This window comes from Apostichopus japonicus, chromosome 7 (assembly GCF_037975245.1).
Source record: "Apostichopus japonicus isolate 1M-3 chromosome 7, ASM3797524v1, whole genome shotgun sequence".
Lineage (NCBI taxonomy): Eukaryota > Metazoa > Echinodermata > Holothuroidea > Aspidochirotida > Stichopodidae > Apostichopus > Apostichopus japonicus.
In genome coordinates this window covers 19,638,792-19,656,626 of record NC_092567.1, presented here as the reverse complement: position 1 = coordinate 19,656,626, position 17,835 = coordinate 19,638,792, and the positions used below count along the sequence as shown (strand labels likewise).

The window sequence follows — 17,835 nt, the reverse complement described above, 5'->3', positions numbered from 1 at the left end:
ACTTACTTTTACACATTTTTTGTTGTTGTCAGCATTTGAATTGTAAATGAAGGTTTTGAATTCGGTAGCATTTTTTCGCTCACATGATCAATCCTTCCCGGGGACTGATCGGAAAGGTATCATGGAAGTGAGAGTTCATGCTGAGGTGAAAGTAGTTTTCTTGCTAAGAGTTCTGCTTCTTAAAGTTACCAACATTGTCTTTTTTAATGATCTAGGAAGACCTTGTTGTGAATTAGGCATAAAACTGTAGCATTGGCCATTTCAGGTGGATTTGTCCTAAAAGTTGTTCACCTCATAACAGATATAAGATAACATATTGTTCATATGTTTTACCAGATTATGAGCTTTTCTGCCCATTTGATCATCTTCATAAAATGACAAATCTAGCATATATATATATATTTATTGACAACATCTTGGTTTGACTTCCAGCCTGTGTTAATAATTAGACAATTAAGGGGGTAACAAAGGGCTGCAAAAAAAGTTGTAAAAAAGTTGCTTATCTCATTTGTTTTCTTTTCTGCCTCTCAAATTACGCCCTTGCAAACAGGTTCAGAGAAAGTTTGCTTTGCAGGAGAACCTAGCAATGTAAAAAATGTATGATGGACATAGTCAAAGTTACATGTATATATATGAACTTGAGACCTGTAAAACCCTTAAAACACATCATTTCTAGTCATTTCTGACTTGTGCATCAAATTTCTAGCCCTGAATGTATCAGTTACATCTACCATTCTCACTGTTTTATAATTGGAAGTTTAGGTTAGTCAAATGGTATCAGAAACAAGGAAGGCTCCTGCATTGCCTTAAAGCTGCACATTGCAGGGTGTCTGCAAGAACTATTTGGTACTACAGATGGTCAATAATTTAGAAGGTTATAAGTGAAAAAGAACATGAATTACTTCATGATATAAAAAACCACACCAGAAGCCATGAGATTAGGCGTAGGCTTCATAGTTGAAAGAAAAAAAGCAAGTTAAAACGCCATTCAGGTCGCAACTAAATGAAAATGCATCTTTTAAGTAATGGCTATAAATTAGCATTTTGGTCAGTCTCGGCTTGGTTGTTTAATTTCTTGCGGCCTTTCTTCTTCCCTTCAGACGTCGATGACGAATCTCCCCATGTATTTAGCGAGGTCGACGAGCACTCCGTTTATCAACCCCCGGACTCTCTCCAGATACCGCAAGAGCTTGCCCGCAATGACTCCAGTCAATCTCTACCAGACAGTGACTCATCAAGCAGTCAGGAGGTAAGATCATTTATGATATTAGAGAATTCCCCCCCCCACCAACCCCCCTCCTTGTGATACTACTAATGATAAATTCTCTTTTTTTAAACTTAATTAGCTGCCAATAAACAAAAGTTGTCATCATCTGAACAGGCTTCCTAGGGTCTTCGAAAAATTCGGCAAAACTCATGAAAAAATTTGACAATCAGGTTCCAGACCTGAAAATGTCATTAATTTTGGGTTAGAAATGTCAAAAGTCATGCAAATATCATTGAAATTCATTCCCAGTATTCCTGGCTTCCTTATCAAAGTTCTGCGGCTCAGTAAGTATTATGTTAAAGGCATTGAAGAATCGCGCACAAAGAAATGTCTCATGCCGGTAATCTGACCTAGTTTCAAATGAGGTGTAACAGAAGTGTTAGACACCACCATCGATCCCACAAAATACACACACAGCTTGCTACCGTCGGTAATTAGACACTAGTACACAGTCAATACATGCAGCTAGGGTCAATACCCACAATACAGTGTACATAGCAGCGATGGACATCTCAGGTCTAGATAAAAGATAACAAGGTATCACGTTTCATTACTGTCTGCATTTTGTAGCGACACAAAAAAACTTCACTTGCAAGCAACGGAAAGTTAACTTTTTCAGAGCGTGGCACGCGGTTTGGGGCGAGTCTTCAATGCCTTTAAGTGTCCACAGTTTTCGTGGCTTCACTTCACTGCTATCCTTACAAGTCTCCATGCTACACATATATGTGCTCAGATCTACCTAGCCTGCAGAAATTCAGTAACATTTTAGCACTGTGTACTCTTTATTGACCTGCTTCAGGGTCAAAAGGTCAACTTCCTCTCACCCAAACATGCTAAAGTGCTGAAAAGTTACCAACTTCTGTAGGCTAGGGAGATTTCAGTGCATATTTAGAATGGAGACAGGTAAGAGAGTAATGGAGTTAAAACACCAAAACCTGTTCAGTTTTGAGGATTTTAATGGACCACCATAGATAGACATTTGGTAGTGTATCATATCAGCTACATATGACCTGACAGAATTTTAAAGCTTTTTATTCATCCAGTCTTTAGTAGCTTTGCTTGCTACAAAGTTTCATTGATCAGCTTAATTTGGTATTTTGGTGAGGAGTTTAAAGGCCATAGTTGAGGAGAAAAATTTAGAAATAGTACTGGGTCAGATCTAGATGATCAAGACATTTTCAAGCAGTAGTAAACTAACAATCAATACAATAACCTAGCATGACATTATTTGTCCTTCATAATTCGTAGCGGAATTTCTGTCAGTTGAGTTTGTCCGGTAAGTTTGTGGGTCATATGTACCAAAGAAGGGAAGAAACCTCATGAAAAGAAAAACAATTGTCTCCCAATGGATGGATGGGTGGATGGATCTTTAAATGAGTTGCTAAATGTTTCAAGTGCAAAAACTAGAACAATATAATATATATAATCATGTTTTACGTAGAATGCACGCCCTCGGTCCCAGTGAAAACTGAGCAGAGAGGGGCGGAGCCAATTTGCTCAGATAAAGGAATATTTTGTTCATTACAAAGAATACCAAAGCATTTGTGTTAGCTCTGGTGCAGTGATATTGTTCTTTTGAATTCATAAAGATATTTCAAGAAGTCATCCTAGTACTATACTAGAAGTCATGGTGTACTGTACTTTCACTTTCAAGGGTGCTGGAAGTTTTAAAACAACCTATAGAAAATGATAAACTTCACTGCCACTGGAATATACCCTGTACAGCTTACTGTGTATCTTTTTATGAATTAAAAACTCAACTTGACATTAAAGTGAGACCTTTTTTACAAACTTACCAAAACATTTGGCTTTAAGTATTAAGATGGGCTAGATACATTTTCAGAACTTGCCATTATGTATTGTTCGACTTGCTACTTCCATTTTTAACCGACTAAATTGATAAAAGGCAACACAAATCATTTGTTTTAATCCCTCATCTTAACATGGAGGCATGAAAGGAAACACAAAACAAATTATGAAAAAAACGGTACATGAAATCCAATATCTATCTTTATTTATTTTTTTTCCTTCGTGCTCATAGTCTTCACCCACAGATGAGGACTTACCATTCCATGTAAGATATTATTTTTTTTCTATTGTCACCAGATATTTTGAGCATGGTAAGAGGGTATTTGCCCAGCCTGCCTCCCATGTTCTTCCCCCATCTCCTTGTTGTCCCTCTTCTACGCTTATTTTCATTTTTGCTCCCCAAAAAAAAATCATCTAACAAAAACAAGCAAAAAACCCCAAAATTCTTCCCCTTTCTTTTCCAACACATACAGTATGAAATGTTAGCACCTTCCTCAACTAATATTTCTTCACTTAAATGCAGTCTCTTCCTCTCCAATATCTTTTCCCCTATTTTTGTTTTTTTTAGGGGGGGCTGGAAGGGGGGAGCTAGAAAAAGTAACGCTACTTAATCAGTAGTCATAAAAATGACTTGATTTTTCTCTACTTGAGCCTTAAATAAATGTTTCGTCTCACAAACGTGGAGTCATTTTCTGATTTCCACATCCGTAAAACCCTTAAACAGCTGCAAAGAATGTATGTCTGTTGCACGGCCTGCTTGACCTCCAAATATACTAGATGTGCTGACAACGGGTCAAGCTGAGAAATGTTCAAATCAACTGAAAAATCAACTTTTATTTTTTCTTTCTATTTTACATCTCCTGAATAAAGTTAGTTTGATGCAGCTAAATGTATGAAACTTTGCTTGGAAATGCAATTATTCGTCTGTGACGGAAACATTTTGTGGAACGTTTGCATGGTGCTTCAATGTTTAGCTTGTTGAAGTAGAAAAAAAGGATTGAAAAAAAATTGGCGTGCTAATGTATGAGACATTTGAAGGTGATCTTCATGTGTAGTATGAAGTGGTCATATTATTACAATAATCAGTCATGAAAGAAGCAATTTTCCCCAATAATTTTGCTATTAATGTACATCTTCTTTGTTTCTGAGTGGGAGGTTGGGGGGGGGGGATGGATGCGTGGGTGGTGAGAGGTCTTGGTATTGTCAAAATTCAAAATTTATGCCATAAATTTAGAATAAAGTCAGAATTCTGAATTCAAAATGCCTGCCATTTAATGTTCAGTGCACCAGTGCTGTTGTTAGAACCTCCTGCCTACATACAGTGACACTTGCAGTACTGCTATGCTTCCTTGCAAAAGGTTGACTCTATAAACCTTACCACACTATGAAAGCAATGTTCCCCAATTTGGGTTAATATTATAATCAGCTCTTCAACAGTCATCGAATGATTTATTTGCTCTCCATTTTTCTTTTTTTTTAATTTTGTTATTTCCTTCTCAAATATCAATCATGCATGCATATCATGTCTTCAAGTATGATTGTTGAGAAAGAAGGATCTTGCTGTCTCTTTCCTTTGAAAGCAATCTGTCTCTCTCCCCCACCACACCACCCCCCCCCCCCTGCGCACACATTAAAGCAGCCATTTGAAGCTTAGTTTTCACCAAAATCTAACATAAAATGACTGGAAATATAGACAACAACATAGATGTATTCACCACATTTATGAGCTTAAAAGACTGTTATAGCTAATGAATCCATTTGGACATCATCATAAATATTGGCCCCAAATTCTAGCCTGCTAAATTTGGTACTGTAGTTCCAAGTTCCAAGATTAATGCTGTAGTTTGTACTGTTAAATTTAGCTATGGTTGGCACTCCAACACGGTAGTTGTTATCCTCTGAAAGTTGCAAATATGAAGACAAATTTTGGTAGAAAATGGCATATCAGCCTATGGACATTAGGACATACAGTTTAAAAGCAATTTATCTCTCTCCCTCACCACACTACCCCCCCCCCCCCCGCTTCCCTGCATACACATTAAAGCAGCCATTTGAGTTTAGTTTTCACCAAAATCTAACATAAAATGACTGGAAATATAGACAACAACATAGATGTATTCACCACATTTATGAGCTTAAAAGACTGTTATAGCTAATGAATCCATTTGTACATCATCATAAATATTCTCCCCAAATTCTAGCCTGCTAAAATTTGGTACTGTAGTTCCAAGTTCCAAGATTAATGCTGTAGTTTGTACTGTTAAATTTAGCTATGGTTGGCACTCCAACACGGTAGTTGTTATCTTCTGAAAGTTGCAAATATGAAGACAAATTTTGGTAGAAAATGGCATATCAGCCAATGGACATTAGGACATACAGTTTCCTGTGCTCAACATACTGTATACTTTTGTCTTTGCTATTAGACACACTGTCCCACAAAGTATTAAACGTATGAAATCTCTTCCATCCAAAGACCTGCAAAGTTTATACCTCATTTTGCCTTCACATCCTGGGTGATTTAGTTGGTCAATAAATATAGATAGAGAGATTTTTGTTAAGAGGAACCGCATCTTCTTTTATACCATTCAGAGGAAGGAACCAAATTAAACCCCCGTACAGCTTTAAACTGATGCCTAACTTGTCGCCCTCCCCTGTTTCGTAAATCCAGATAAAAAAAAAATAAACCCATAAATTAGAATGTTTTACTGTAGTAATAGATTCCTCCATTTTTGTCACATTCTCTCATATAGCATGTGAGGGTTTTCCTCTCAGAGTAATTACAATACGGGGTACAGTATATCCATCACAGATATAATAGCCTGATAGGCACCTGTGTGGTGCTTGGAGACTTGATTTGTGGAAGTGGAAAGCTCATAAAATATTCATTGATATTACTCAACTGTATAACCTCATCAGGGCTATACCTTATAAATGGAATCATTGTATGGTATAGTAACTACATTCAAAGCTGGCTTATTCAGCCAATTTTTTGGGGAACTGAATTAATTATCTGGGTATGGCATAAATTCTGATAGTTAAAAGTATTCTCAATAACAATAAATTATACTTGCAATGATAATGTGGGTATATATATATATATATATAGCATAATGTGTTTTCAAATAGTCAATGTAAAATACAAGCCATTAATATATATACCTTATATTCTTACAGAAATGTAGACAAGAATGATATGTGTTCCCACCTACAGGAAATAACTTATGAAAACAGAATAATTTATTGGTTAATCGTATAAAAGCAAACTGCTGTACATAGTACAAAATGGACAAACTGCTCATATTCCATGCAGTGCAGTGGAGAGTAGAAAATGGAGCTTATAAAACAGAATGTAGCAAATAGGAGTACACATATACAGTATACTAAGGAATATATGGCTGATATAAATTATGGAAGGCTGCTGTATGATGAGTAATGCTATTGACTATGATGGTGCTGTTAGAGATAACTCAATCGTCAGATACTATGGATGAGTCAGACCAGTACTGTGAGAAGATGTGTAAAACTTATATCAAGGCTTGAAATTTGTGTTACAGCTCTAACAAAGCCTTATGTAACAAAAAATATGAATTGCCAGCAATTCGGCATTCGGTCGATGCATCCGTTACTCATATCGTAAAGGTACTTTACGTCAAACATAAGGTTGCCGAGAGAGCTACATCAATCCTCCAGCCAGGCTACTGTATGTAGGATGTCATCTTTTGTGCGACATATTTTGTGTCATCTTTTGTGTTTTAAGGCGACAGGCAACTGTTGGTCTGAATGAGATCATCTCTGTCGTTTTAATAGTACTTAATATTATTGACTGAGTTTTGAAACAAGGGATTTTGCAGCCTTGTTGACACAGTACCTCAGCTAGTCTCCAGCTAGTACCTCAGCTAGTACCTCAGTTAGTACCTCAGCTAGTACCTCGCCCAGTCTTCAGCTAGTAACTCAGCTAGTCTCCAGCTAGTACCTCAGCTAGTCTCCAGCTAGTACCTCAGATAGTACCTTAGCTAGTACCTCAGCTAGTACCTCACCCAGTCTTCAGCTAGTAACTCAGCTAGTCTCCAGCTAGTACCTCAGCTAGTCTCCAGCTAGTACCTCATCTAGTACCTCACCTAGTCTTCAGCTGGAACCTCAGCTACGGTAGTCTCCAGCTACAGTAGTACCTCAGCTAGTCTCCAGCTAGTACCTCATCTAGTATCTCACCAAGTCTTCAGCTGGAACCTCAGCTACGGTAGTCTCCAGCTAGTACCTCAGCTAGTCTTGAAATTGTTGTCACATTGGTGTATGTTTACTATATGTACGTATATAGTGAAGTACACCTGTAGTCATGTGGACCAGTCAATTGAACCTTACAACACTGCCTCTCACTGTTATCAAATTCAGCCATAATTGTACATAGTATGAATTAAAAAAAAAATTAAAAAATAAGGATTATTATCTCCAGAATCAATTTGACAACTTTCTCATCATTTGTGGTATTGATATTTAATGATTCATAAAGAAGGTTCAATACCCTGACCAAATATTGCTAGGAGAAAAATTAAAAGAACATTTAAGCATTCTAGAGAGCAAACAAACAGTAATTTCTCAATAATCTACTTTAGGCTATGTTTTGATCATTAATTAGTCTCCTTAAGAACCCAACTGCAATCACAGAAAAATGAAACGTTTGAAGGAAAAGAAAGTTCCAGGATAAAGTCAGTGCTTACGATATAATTTTTCTATGCAGTTTTGACTTGCACGGTTAAAGCCATGGCATTTATCAAGCCTGTTTGAGCTACATATGCATCTCTGTTCTTTCAAAAGTTTCAGACAAGGCAGTGTTCTGCAAATGATGTTTCCCCTTGCACAAATGTTGGGTGACTTTACTATCCCATTGCGGAATTATTCCAACCTTATCCACATTTCTCAAAACAACTCTTTGTTTTTTACCCCAAAATGAGTATAGGAAAGGAGAAGAAAATTACTTTTCACCTCAAATAGCAATTCATACCCCAAAGTCATTGAAAAAAATTGACATATCATTCTCAGAACTGTTCCTGATCCATCTTCTTGTTAGCTTGAAATATCAACATTGCTTTTACTGCAGCTGTACGTTACATAGAAAGTATTGTAGTTTGGTATCATACTTTGAGTAATGTCCAAACCCAACTGGTAAAATGTTTTAGCTGGAAGCTCTTCACTGCCAAAAGGGGTATTTGTTTTTATCCTTCATTGATTTTTGTTAACTAGCTTTCTTGTCTACAAGTTTATTCAAGCAACAGATGCTAGTAATTTTTTAGCATCAATTGTACTTTTGACTACCAGCAAGAGTTAGCACTTTCTATATACTTGAAAGTTGAAATACCTCAGAGAGAATTACTGCTCTTGAATTTCCTGGTACATGATGCAATATTCTTACATTCATTTCGTAATAGATGTTACAAGTCTTTACAAAATCCATCCTTGCTGGCATGATTTCCTGTACCTAATTCCTTTCAGTACTTCTATCAAAATGTAATTTTTTTTTTATATTTTTCCTTTTTTCATCTATTTGTTCTATTGAAATTTTTCCTGGTATTTTACTCTGCATAACTGACCTTATGATTTGTGATCACATTACAAAAGGAAGTGGAGAGTTCTTTAGTTGGAAACTTTTGCAAATTCTGCAGCCTTGATTATAAAATAGCAGAGAATTTTTTGTTTGTTAAACCGGAGAATTGGATCGACATAATGCTAAGCCATAGGAGTACTATATACAGTATTAAGTCCAATACTTGATATTTCTAGTTCAAACAGTAAGTCTGGGTCCAAACGGTACATATTATATATATTGCTCTGTAAACCATGGGTGGGCACAAAATTTATCTGGTGGGTCGCAAGCTTGTACACGTACATGTGCAAACATGCTGTAACACTTTGGTAAGTACATACTATGGTGACAAAAATGGGATATAATATATTATATGGGAAACAAAAGGTTTGCTTTTTTTCGATCAGTTTGTTGCAATGTCCTATTACAAATATTGTTCACAAAAAACAAAAACAATGTGTAGTTCCATATTTCATGATTTTGTTTGCTACCAAGTAACCATGGTTACATGATCAGGACATTGAAAACCCTTCTTACACATCTTTGCTGTAAACCATTTCATTATACATAGGTACTGTAGTTTTCAGTGTTGAGTTTAGGAGTTGTGATCTTGTCAAAGTAAAAATTTTGACCAAACAAGTATGGCTTTCATAGTATTTGGAGGAATTAATGGTATCAGATAACTTTAAGTTAAAAATAATAAATTTTCTTCTCTTAGCCAGTTTGCATGGTTTTCTATACTTAAAATCTGTACAAGACTTGTGTCGTCCCAGCATTCCATCAGAAGTTCAAAACTGCTGGGATATGTACAGTATATAGTTCTTGGGCATTGAAGGATATGTTGCTTTGCACAAATTTGCGAATAAATGCTGCATTTGAATAAAAAATTCTCCTTCTGTTAATTATGGAAGGGTCCCTGCATGGTTATTTATTTATTGATCAAGGGAAAGCTCCTTTAAGACTAGTTGTCATACAGTAGTTGTTTTCAAACTTGCCTAGTTTGTTTCTTTATCACTTCATCACATGTCCCCTGCAGTGTTTCTCATTATAAATTGAAAAATTACCACAAATTTTTCCCTCCTTTTTTTTTCTCTTTCTATCTTGTGCTTGCTGCATGCTGTGAATCATTTTCTTGTTGTTGTGATCGATCGAGTAATCTCAGATTTGCAGTTTATATAGTCAAAGGCTTATAATTCTACCTGCTGAGCTACTGCACATGTATTAAATATGTCTACTGCATAAAGTACTGTATGTCTGGAACTACAGGAACATTCATACATAAATTTATGCAAATTTGGTTGTGCAACTTAATAAGGAAAGAAAAAATATGAAGTTGCTGTAATAATTACTTATTGTACAAAATGAATCCTCTTTTTAAACATGTACCGTAAACATATGGCACTGCTTGTTATGACGTATAAAAGACAGCAGAACCACTGGCTAAATCTCTGTTGTATGCCCTTCCAGTTGCACTGCCCCAATCTCCACCCCACACCCCCCTCCCCTCATACAAACCCCACCCTTCTCCATCTCTACCCATTTCTTCAAGTTAGCCTCTTATTTGTAAATCAATTTCGTTTGAGCTGGTTGTCCTTCAAGATTGCCAGGAATAAAGCATGTCTTTGTTAAAGATGTTTTTCAAAAAGATAGTTAAATTGTTTCATCACTAAAGATTGTCAACTATTTGCTGATAAATGCATTGAAGTAACTAATGGAATATACATGTATATTTATATCATTAATTATTATTACAAATCACTGATGAAATTCCATCCATATTCTGCTCATTATTTAGGCATGCTCACTATGAAGATGCATATGCTGTAGTCATTCTTAGCCCTTCCACTTTTAATGGCAAAATGTAACAATTTCCTCTGTTATTCTTTGTATGCAAAGTCCAAATAGGATGTAATATTGAACCGCTGCAATCCAGCTGAAACTCAGTCACCTTAATACAATATATTCCTTTTAGACTCTAGTGTATTTTGTATGGTGGAATAGGTCAACTCTGTCTTAATCATTACCAACTTCTTGAAAAAAATCCAATTTTAATACATTCAATCAGCTTTCTTTTGAGGGGTAGAGCACTGTTCAATGAACACTTTCTGGCTTGTTGTTTGATTTCTGCATTTACTTGAAGTGTTTTTTAAATAGTTCGGACAGTGGTTTGATCACAGGACTTTCTCGTAAAAGTTTCCTTTCCCATCAGTTGCCATTTGATCTTCTTTGACCTTGTTTAGCTACATTTAAAAAATAAAAAACTTATAAGCAAAGAGGTTTACACTTAGATCGCCATTCTTCTTTCCTACCCATAGATGCACATGCCTCGGGATCTTTCGGTATCAAGTTTCGACACGGATCAAGATTTAGAAGGTTCCATGCTGGACTCCGAAACGGGGACTCCCCGTAGACGTCGTAAGAAGTCGAGCAATGACGGCAGGAATTCGCCGTCCTTCATAGATAAAGTGAACGCATTCTTCAGATCCGATTCCTCGGATTCGTCGACTCCCCCGAGTCCGACAAAAACGAACAATAAACCATCCCTCTTGAACGGTCTGATGACCTTTGCCCTTGACCCCGGGGCCAGGGGGGACATGCCAACCTCGCCCACGTCTGTGAAGAGCGAACGGAATGGTTATCCAGCGAGTATCAGGTCCGACCCCGGTCCTCCTCGAAAGTATTCCTTTAACAGCTCTGCAACTACAACCAGCATGGGACTACCTCCAAGACCAAAGAAAACCAATAGTTCCTTTACAAGAGGTGAATAGTTTGTAATTTTATCCCTAATTCCAAAAGTATTTAAAAAAAGCAGGGGCAGTAGAAAAAGGGCATGAATCTAAAGGGGCACTAACATGGAGAGGCAGTGGGATGTGTGATTCCAATTTCAGGAAGGGGCTAACAGCAAAGTTATCTTTAAACATTCAAACAGAGTTGAACCTCAGTGCATTACATCAGACTACAAATTACAGTATTTTAATGTTTAAAAGAAATCTTCCTGACTTTTTTTTCTAATTAAAATGTTTACGTTTTGCAATGAAAGGATCATTTTTCAATAAGGAAAGGGCAGTGCCAAATTTTACTTCCAAAAATAGAAGAACAGGTGATCTATAATACCAAGAAGGTGCACTTTTTACTTGTGAAAAAGAGGCAAGTTTCTAAGGTTTTTTGGAAAAGCTGGTAGGGCATGTGTGCCCTTTGACCCTTGGGGTCCATTGTCCCTGACTCCCCTGAGTATATATAAGTAAATCAACAACATCATGGAAACTGACTGAGAATTATGTCATAAGTGTTTTTTGAGGGAAGAAATTGTATATAATTATTTTACATTCTTTTCACATGAGTCGTTCCGCTGTATAAAATATAACTGACCTTTTCCAAATTTTCATTAGAAATTTTCTTTGAGTTTATTTGGCCAGAAAATGGGAATGTTTCATACCAGGAATATGGAGTTGGTATATATTTTATATCTATTGGTTATGATTTTGAATGAATTACTCTCTTGCAAAGTGGTAAATGTTCAAAAAGTATGATTGTACAGAAGGTATGTTTGGTGATAAATTCTGAATGTTGAGAAACTGACCGATCTATGTTAAATCTACATTATTACAAAGTAACACACTACCTATATTTTACTGACAACTCAATGTTTTTAAAATCTTTTCTTCTCAGATACACGACGAATGATGGATGTGAGGAATAGAATCAAGCACAGGAAATTATCTCCTGCCAATGATAGACCAAACAGGTAAAGACGAGAGATATAAGAGAGGGGAAGGTGGGGGGGGGGAAAGGGAGGTCGTGGTAAAAGGACCAAATTACCTGCTCCCGGATGGATCCAGGAGTTTAGAAATATGGGGTTGTTAAAGCTGACTCCCATTTAGAGGGGTTAGAAGTTCCCCCTTTCTACTACAAGATATTTGACAAACAACCAAAAAATTTCCTAATTTCCAGTTGTGCAAAAAAGTTAATTGAGACAAATGAACTTACAAAATAAATAGAGCAAAAAGTGTGCCTTTGACTGTTATGTTATAAAACTTAGATAAAAGTGAGAGACAAAATAGAGCCATAGATTCTTAGTTTGCAAGAAAATTTATAAATGTTTAATAGTACCTTCCTTTCTTTGCTTATACTTGTTTGTTTGTCTTTTTCCCTGCGATATTCTGTGATGCAGCAAAGTAATTATTCAAAAGTAATAAATCTTTGACAGATTCCTATATAAATGTTGGATCTCTGAGCATTTTTGTCAAAGAGAGAAGGTTACATTGTTACAAACCAATGTGCTTGTCCAAGATTCAAATGTCAGAGGTTCAACTGATTTTTTTTTGTGGTCATATTATACCTTTTATGTTATTTCCATATATTTAAAGGGTAAACCGTTTGAATTAACAAGTTTACTGTGAGAATGACACTGATTTATCTATTAAGTCTGGGAAATTTAATTTAAATTGCAAAAAACAAAGCAGCCAACCTTTGATTATTTGCAGGCTTTTGAAATTGAATCTGAATTTCACCTTTTTCCTCTTTCCTGTTTTTTTGTTTCTCTTTCATATTAGCGAGGATCAAGTCTTCTTGAAGGAAATAACAAGAGGTGTCCTGGAGGGGAACAACGTAGGATGGTTGAACTGGCCGAGGTTAAAGAAACTCATGCAGAATGAGAATTTAAGGGCTCAAGTCATCAGTCAATTGAATCCACAGGACAATACCATCAAGGAAGAACACATTGACGATGTGGTAAGATCTTCTCTAAAGTTATTGAAGGGGCGCAGATATTTTGCGAGGCTGAGCGGGGAAAGTATGAGGAATGTCCGAAGGGTTTATTAGAAAAGATGGTGTTGTGAAAGATATTTTTCGGAATGATATTTCTCATACTGTAAACTGAAATAGAGATTATACAGACCTATTAGTTGTTGGGTGTTAAATGATATGTGATATGGATATTAAATGGACTTTACTTTCAGCTTACTTGGTGTAAAATATCTTGCCAAATATCTGATACATATATCGCCAAATATCTTGTCAAATCTCGTCACATACTCAATAAAATTGTTGTCGTTGTTTTAAAAAAGAAACTCATCAGATTTGGCGATGGATTGGAGTTTATCAATTTTGTAAACTCATACTTTTTATCAACATCATGTACAGTTTTTTTTGTGACAGCATCAACAAGTGTGTTAACATCAGTCACATATTACATTATATTATCTATGTATCCCTTTAAGACATGGATAAGAACATGGATCATGTATAATTCAAAACATCTACATATCTGGTGAATCTTTTAATAACATTCCATAACATATGAACATGGGGAGGCCCAAATGGCTTGTAACTTACAGATCACGTCCGGTGGGTGATGGCTGCATTACTTTGGATAAGTTGCATCTCCCGCTAAGCTAATATTCAATTCTCCATATTATCTAATGTATTCCTACCTGAGCCACATTCTGATTTGCCTTATAGATCTGGCAGGTTCTACCTACGTAATAGAAAATTACATAAATTGAAAAAGCTGAAAGTCCCAAATCTGACAAATTACGTTCCAAGGTTTCATATTATCAGTTATTAATAAACTGTACTGTTACAGTACCTGGCTGAGATGTTCCTAGGCCAAGTATTCTTTACCATCATTAATATTCAAGACTAAAGAGTCTGCACCATTATTGATGGTGGAGCAATTTCATCATTGATTGTGTACCAATTTGAATGAGTTGTTACTTCAAGGAATTCTGTTGCATATAATAGGTAGCTGTAATTATCATGAAAAATTTAACCACTGGCAGCTGCCTCAACTATAATTGACTTTTTTTTTTCACCCCTCTCTTTTCAATCAATAGAAAGTTGAAAAGGCTGTCTATAAAGGGATGGTATCAATCTTGAGAGCCATCATCAGCGGTATAGAACACTCCTATGAGAACCACACTCCAGGAGGGATGGCAAGCACCTTTGCCCTACTGGAGATGGCCCACACCCACTACTTCGGCAAGGAGCCCGAGAAAGTCGACAGGCGACATAAAACACGGCATCACGCGCCACGACCAGAACCCGGTGGGTACCCCCGTATTAACATGCTGCCGCCACGCCCTCGTAAAGTGATCAATGCCAACAGTCTCTCGGGCCCCGGTGGTGGTACCCAAAGATTACCAGATAAAGTCGAGGCACCCAACATGCCCTCCTCGACTGCCCCCATGCCTCCAGCGGCTCAGGCTGCCCCTATACCACCGATGGCAGTGAAAATACAGACAAGAAGTATGAGCGCTGATGGGATCGGTGAGGAGGTGTCCGTCCGTGAATAGTAGATTTGGTGTCGTCGTGTTTTAGTGGATTAGTCATAATTGTACCTTACCCCCTTCACCCCCCCTTCACCCCCAGTCTGCCTGTTCAGTGCCCTTTGCGTAGTCATTGTTCATGTAGGGAAGTATTCTGTTTAGCTTGTGTTTCTAAGAAGTTCACATCCTGTGTGTTTGCATAGTTTAGTAGTCTATGTGCACCCCCACCCCACCCTCACCCCTGTCACTTTGTGGAAATCTTGTCTGTAATTTGCTTGTTAATTAAGTGGAAAACCCCAAATTCTTCTATTTACAAATGTTTTCCGATTTTGATATTGCTACACCAGATGATACATCAGATGTGTCTAACGACCAAACTATGTAAGGATATAGATATTAAACTAATAATATTAAATAAATATGTTTTCAAAGTTAACACCGAATATTACTTCCAATAACTTCACAAGTAGTTAACTTAGAAACCCACCTTGGCTTGTTGCCAGCCAGTAAGATATTAATTGCAGATTACTGTACTGATTTTGATCAGTTCTGTATATTACTTCACCAAATCACTTGTATCTGATTAACTTGGCAAAAATCATATTCAAAAATCAAAATAGACATTTTAAAAAGTTTTTAAAGATTTCTTTCTTAATTAAAACAAACCTTGACTGTTCAAACTAATCAGCTGAATTGTTCTACACTTTCAGCTTTTTCAAAAATAATAAAAAACCTTTTCTTTTGTTCCCTTTTATTTCATCACCCTTCATGGAATAGAATTAAATAAGTACATACCATAGCACTTCAACCCTGTCCTTCACCAACCTAGTACCCTCCTCCTATATACTCTCGTTCCATTCCACGGTAGTCAAACTCAGTTCTACGTCCAACCGTTCGTGTTTCTTATACACATCGCCAAACTGATTCATGTTATATGATCTGCAAATCTCCTTTTCACTATTAATTTAACAGCCATCTATCACTAATGAGATAGCTTTGTCAAACTTCATAAGTTTTCTTGTTCTCTGCTAACACCTTCAGTAGTAAAGCAGTTCGCTTATAAATATGGTTGGAGGCTGTTAAATATCGTAAAATGTCAGAAATGATTTGGTCGACAGGATGGACATCAACATTCAGTGAATCCATGTTTATATAGGATCACAATTTGGATTGGAATATTTGCCTGTCGATGTGATTGTGCTTCAATAAACAGATGTAGTTAGCCTTTGTGGTTTTCTTTCTGTAGATTTAGCAATCTCTAGAGTTTATAGAACTTGAGTCGAGGTTTTGTTGCATTCATTTATCTTCTTCAACCAGCTGGTTGGCAAATGCATTCATAACATAATAGCTCCGGAAATGAAGAAGTACCGATGTCTTCCTTTATTGAATAGCATTGGACAGGAAATACTAGGAAACATTACTGGTAGAAACCAACAATAAAAGATTGGGTGTTTCATTTGCCTGCCAGTCAGGGAATAATTTATCCCGTATCGCACCGCAAAAAGGCCAAGTTACCAAACAAGACCAAAGATGTATAGCAGTTTGTTTTTGTTGACATAGGAACCATAGTAGTTTCTATGAAACAAGTTTTCATAGCTGTCAAAACTGCTAAACTTCAAAATACTAACGTATTCATTTCATATGCCTTTTTTTATGATATATTGTATCACATTTGGCATGATTCCTATTCTTTTTCATTGTATTTCATTGTAATTTAACTTTATCCTCTCTGAATATTTTTTTCTCCTGTCGCCACGACAGCAGTTTCTGATCAACTGAGACAAGACGAGACATCGTTAAACGGCTCGTTTGATGTCGTTGATGAATCCGACGTTCCCATCGGTAGTAGTACCGGTGCAGGAGTACATGGTGCTGTGGGTATCGCAACGGGCGTGGCAGTCACAGGTAACAAACTAACAAACATCTTGACAGCTTCTAATGTTCTATCAACTCCTTATTTTGAAAGTTATTTTGAAAGAAATCTCGCTTTGAAACGTACAAGTATACTGTCCTTTCCAGTATCATGTCGTTAACATTGAACAATGTAACTAACCCCTTTTAAAGTAACATTCTTGCATGTAAAATCTAAGGTACTATGTCAACAAGAAAAGCTGCAGCAGCTGCAAGGTGCCCTGCAGGAAAGCTGCAGTAATATCAGATGATAGAGAGTATCACTGCACAGCAGCAATGGCAAATTGTGTGAAACTGCACAGCTGCAACAAAAGATTGCATCCTACACAGCCTGGCTGCATGAGGCTGCAGCCCCCTCAGCATCCTACTATTGACACAGTGATTAATTAAGTCATTGATCCATTTTGGATTTTCAGATCTCATCCAAAGTTGTACTATATTATTTTTTATTAGCATTGGACCAGAGTAAACTGTATGGCAAGGAACACACGATCTGTTTGATTTTAGTGTGAAGATAGTACATTGAAGGGAGACATATGTCAGCATGGTACAATAGGTTTTAAATGATAGCCAATCATCTAAATTTGACATAGTAGTCAGTCAGCCATGTTTACTTATCTTCTGAATGACGGAAACAAGTGTCTAAAGTCATCACAATTGATAGGTTTTATGAGTTTTCCTTCATTTGGTAAATCGTGACAGTTTGGGAGTTTAAAAAGGGTTGCTAGTTTCTCTGAATTTGTTTTTAATACAATTATGAAAAATTGAACGGAACAGATTAAATACACCAACTTTTAACGTGCATTCCATATGGAGAGCATGACCTTTCCTGAATGGGTCTTTTTGACTGATTTTTGGACAGCTTTAATATTAATTAATAATCATCTCTACCATTTCTTCTGTACATCACTATTTCTTATTTCAGCTGATTGGATGCAACCAGTTTTATCACTTCTTGAAGGTACTTCATAACCATTCAAATAACACCTGCAAAAAAAATATAA

At 36.6% G+C, this 17,835-nt stretch overlaps 1 protein-coding gene and 1 long non-coding RNA gene across 6 annotated transcripts in view; one reads left to right on the top strand and one right to left on the bottom strand.

The window, feature by feature from the left end:
• LOC139969646 (uncharacterized) overlaps nucleotides 1-17,835 on the bottom strand; it is a 335,050-nt gene that overhangs the window by 251,766 nt on the left and 65,449 nt on the right. The window lies entirely within an intron of this gene.
• LOC139969635 (MAP kinase-activating death domain protein-like) overlaps nucleotides 1-17,835 on the top strand; it is an 84,806-nt gene that overhangs the window by 35,935 nt on the left and 31,036 nt on the right. Inside the window, exons 9-16 of one of the 5 annotated variants that reach the window (XM_071974761.1) lie at nucleotides 1,101-1,249; nucleotides 3,309-3,341; nucleotides 10,970-11,414; nucleotides 12,324-12,399; nucleotides 13,208-13,385; nucleotides 14,489-14,699; nucleotides 16,685-16,825; nucleotides 17,757-17,793. In XM_071974761.1, coding sequence (XP_071830862.1) covers nucleotides 1,101-1,249; nucleotides 3,309-3,341; nucleotides 10,970-11,414; nucleotides 12,324-12,399; nucleotides 13,208-13,385; nucleotides 14,489-14,699; nucleotides 16,685-16,825; nucleotides 17,757-17,793 — 1,270 coding nt within the window. Of the gene's footprint in view, nucleotides 1-1,100; nucleotides 1,250-3,308; nucleotides 3,342-10,969; nucleotides 11,415-12,323; nucleotides 12,400-13,207; nucleotides 13,386-14,488; nucleotides 14,700-16,681; nucleotides 16,826-17,756; nucleotides 17,794-17,835 lie in introns of all 5 variants that reach the window. The other 4 variants (XM_071974760.1, XM_071974759.1, XM_071974762.1 and 1 more) reach the window with 4 other exon arrangements.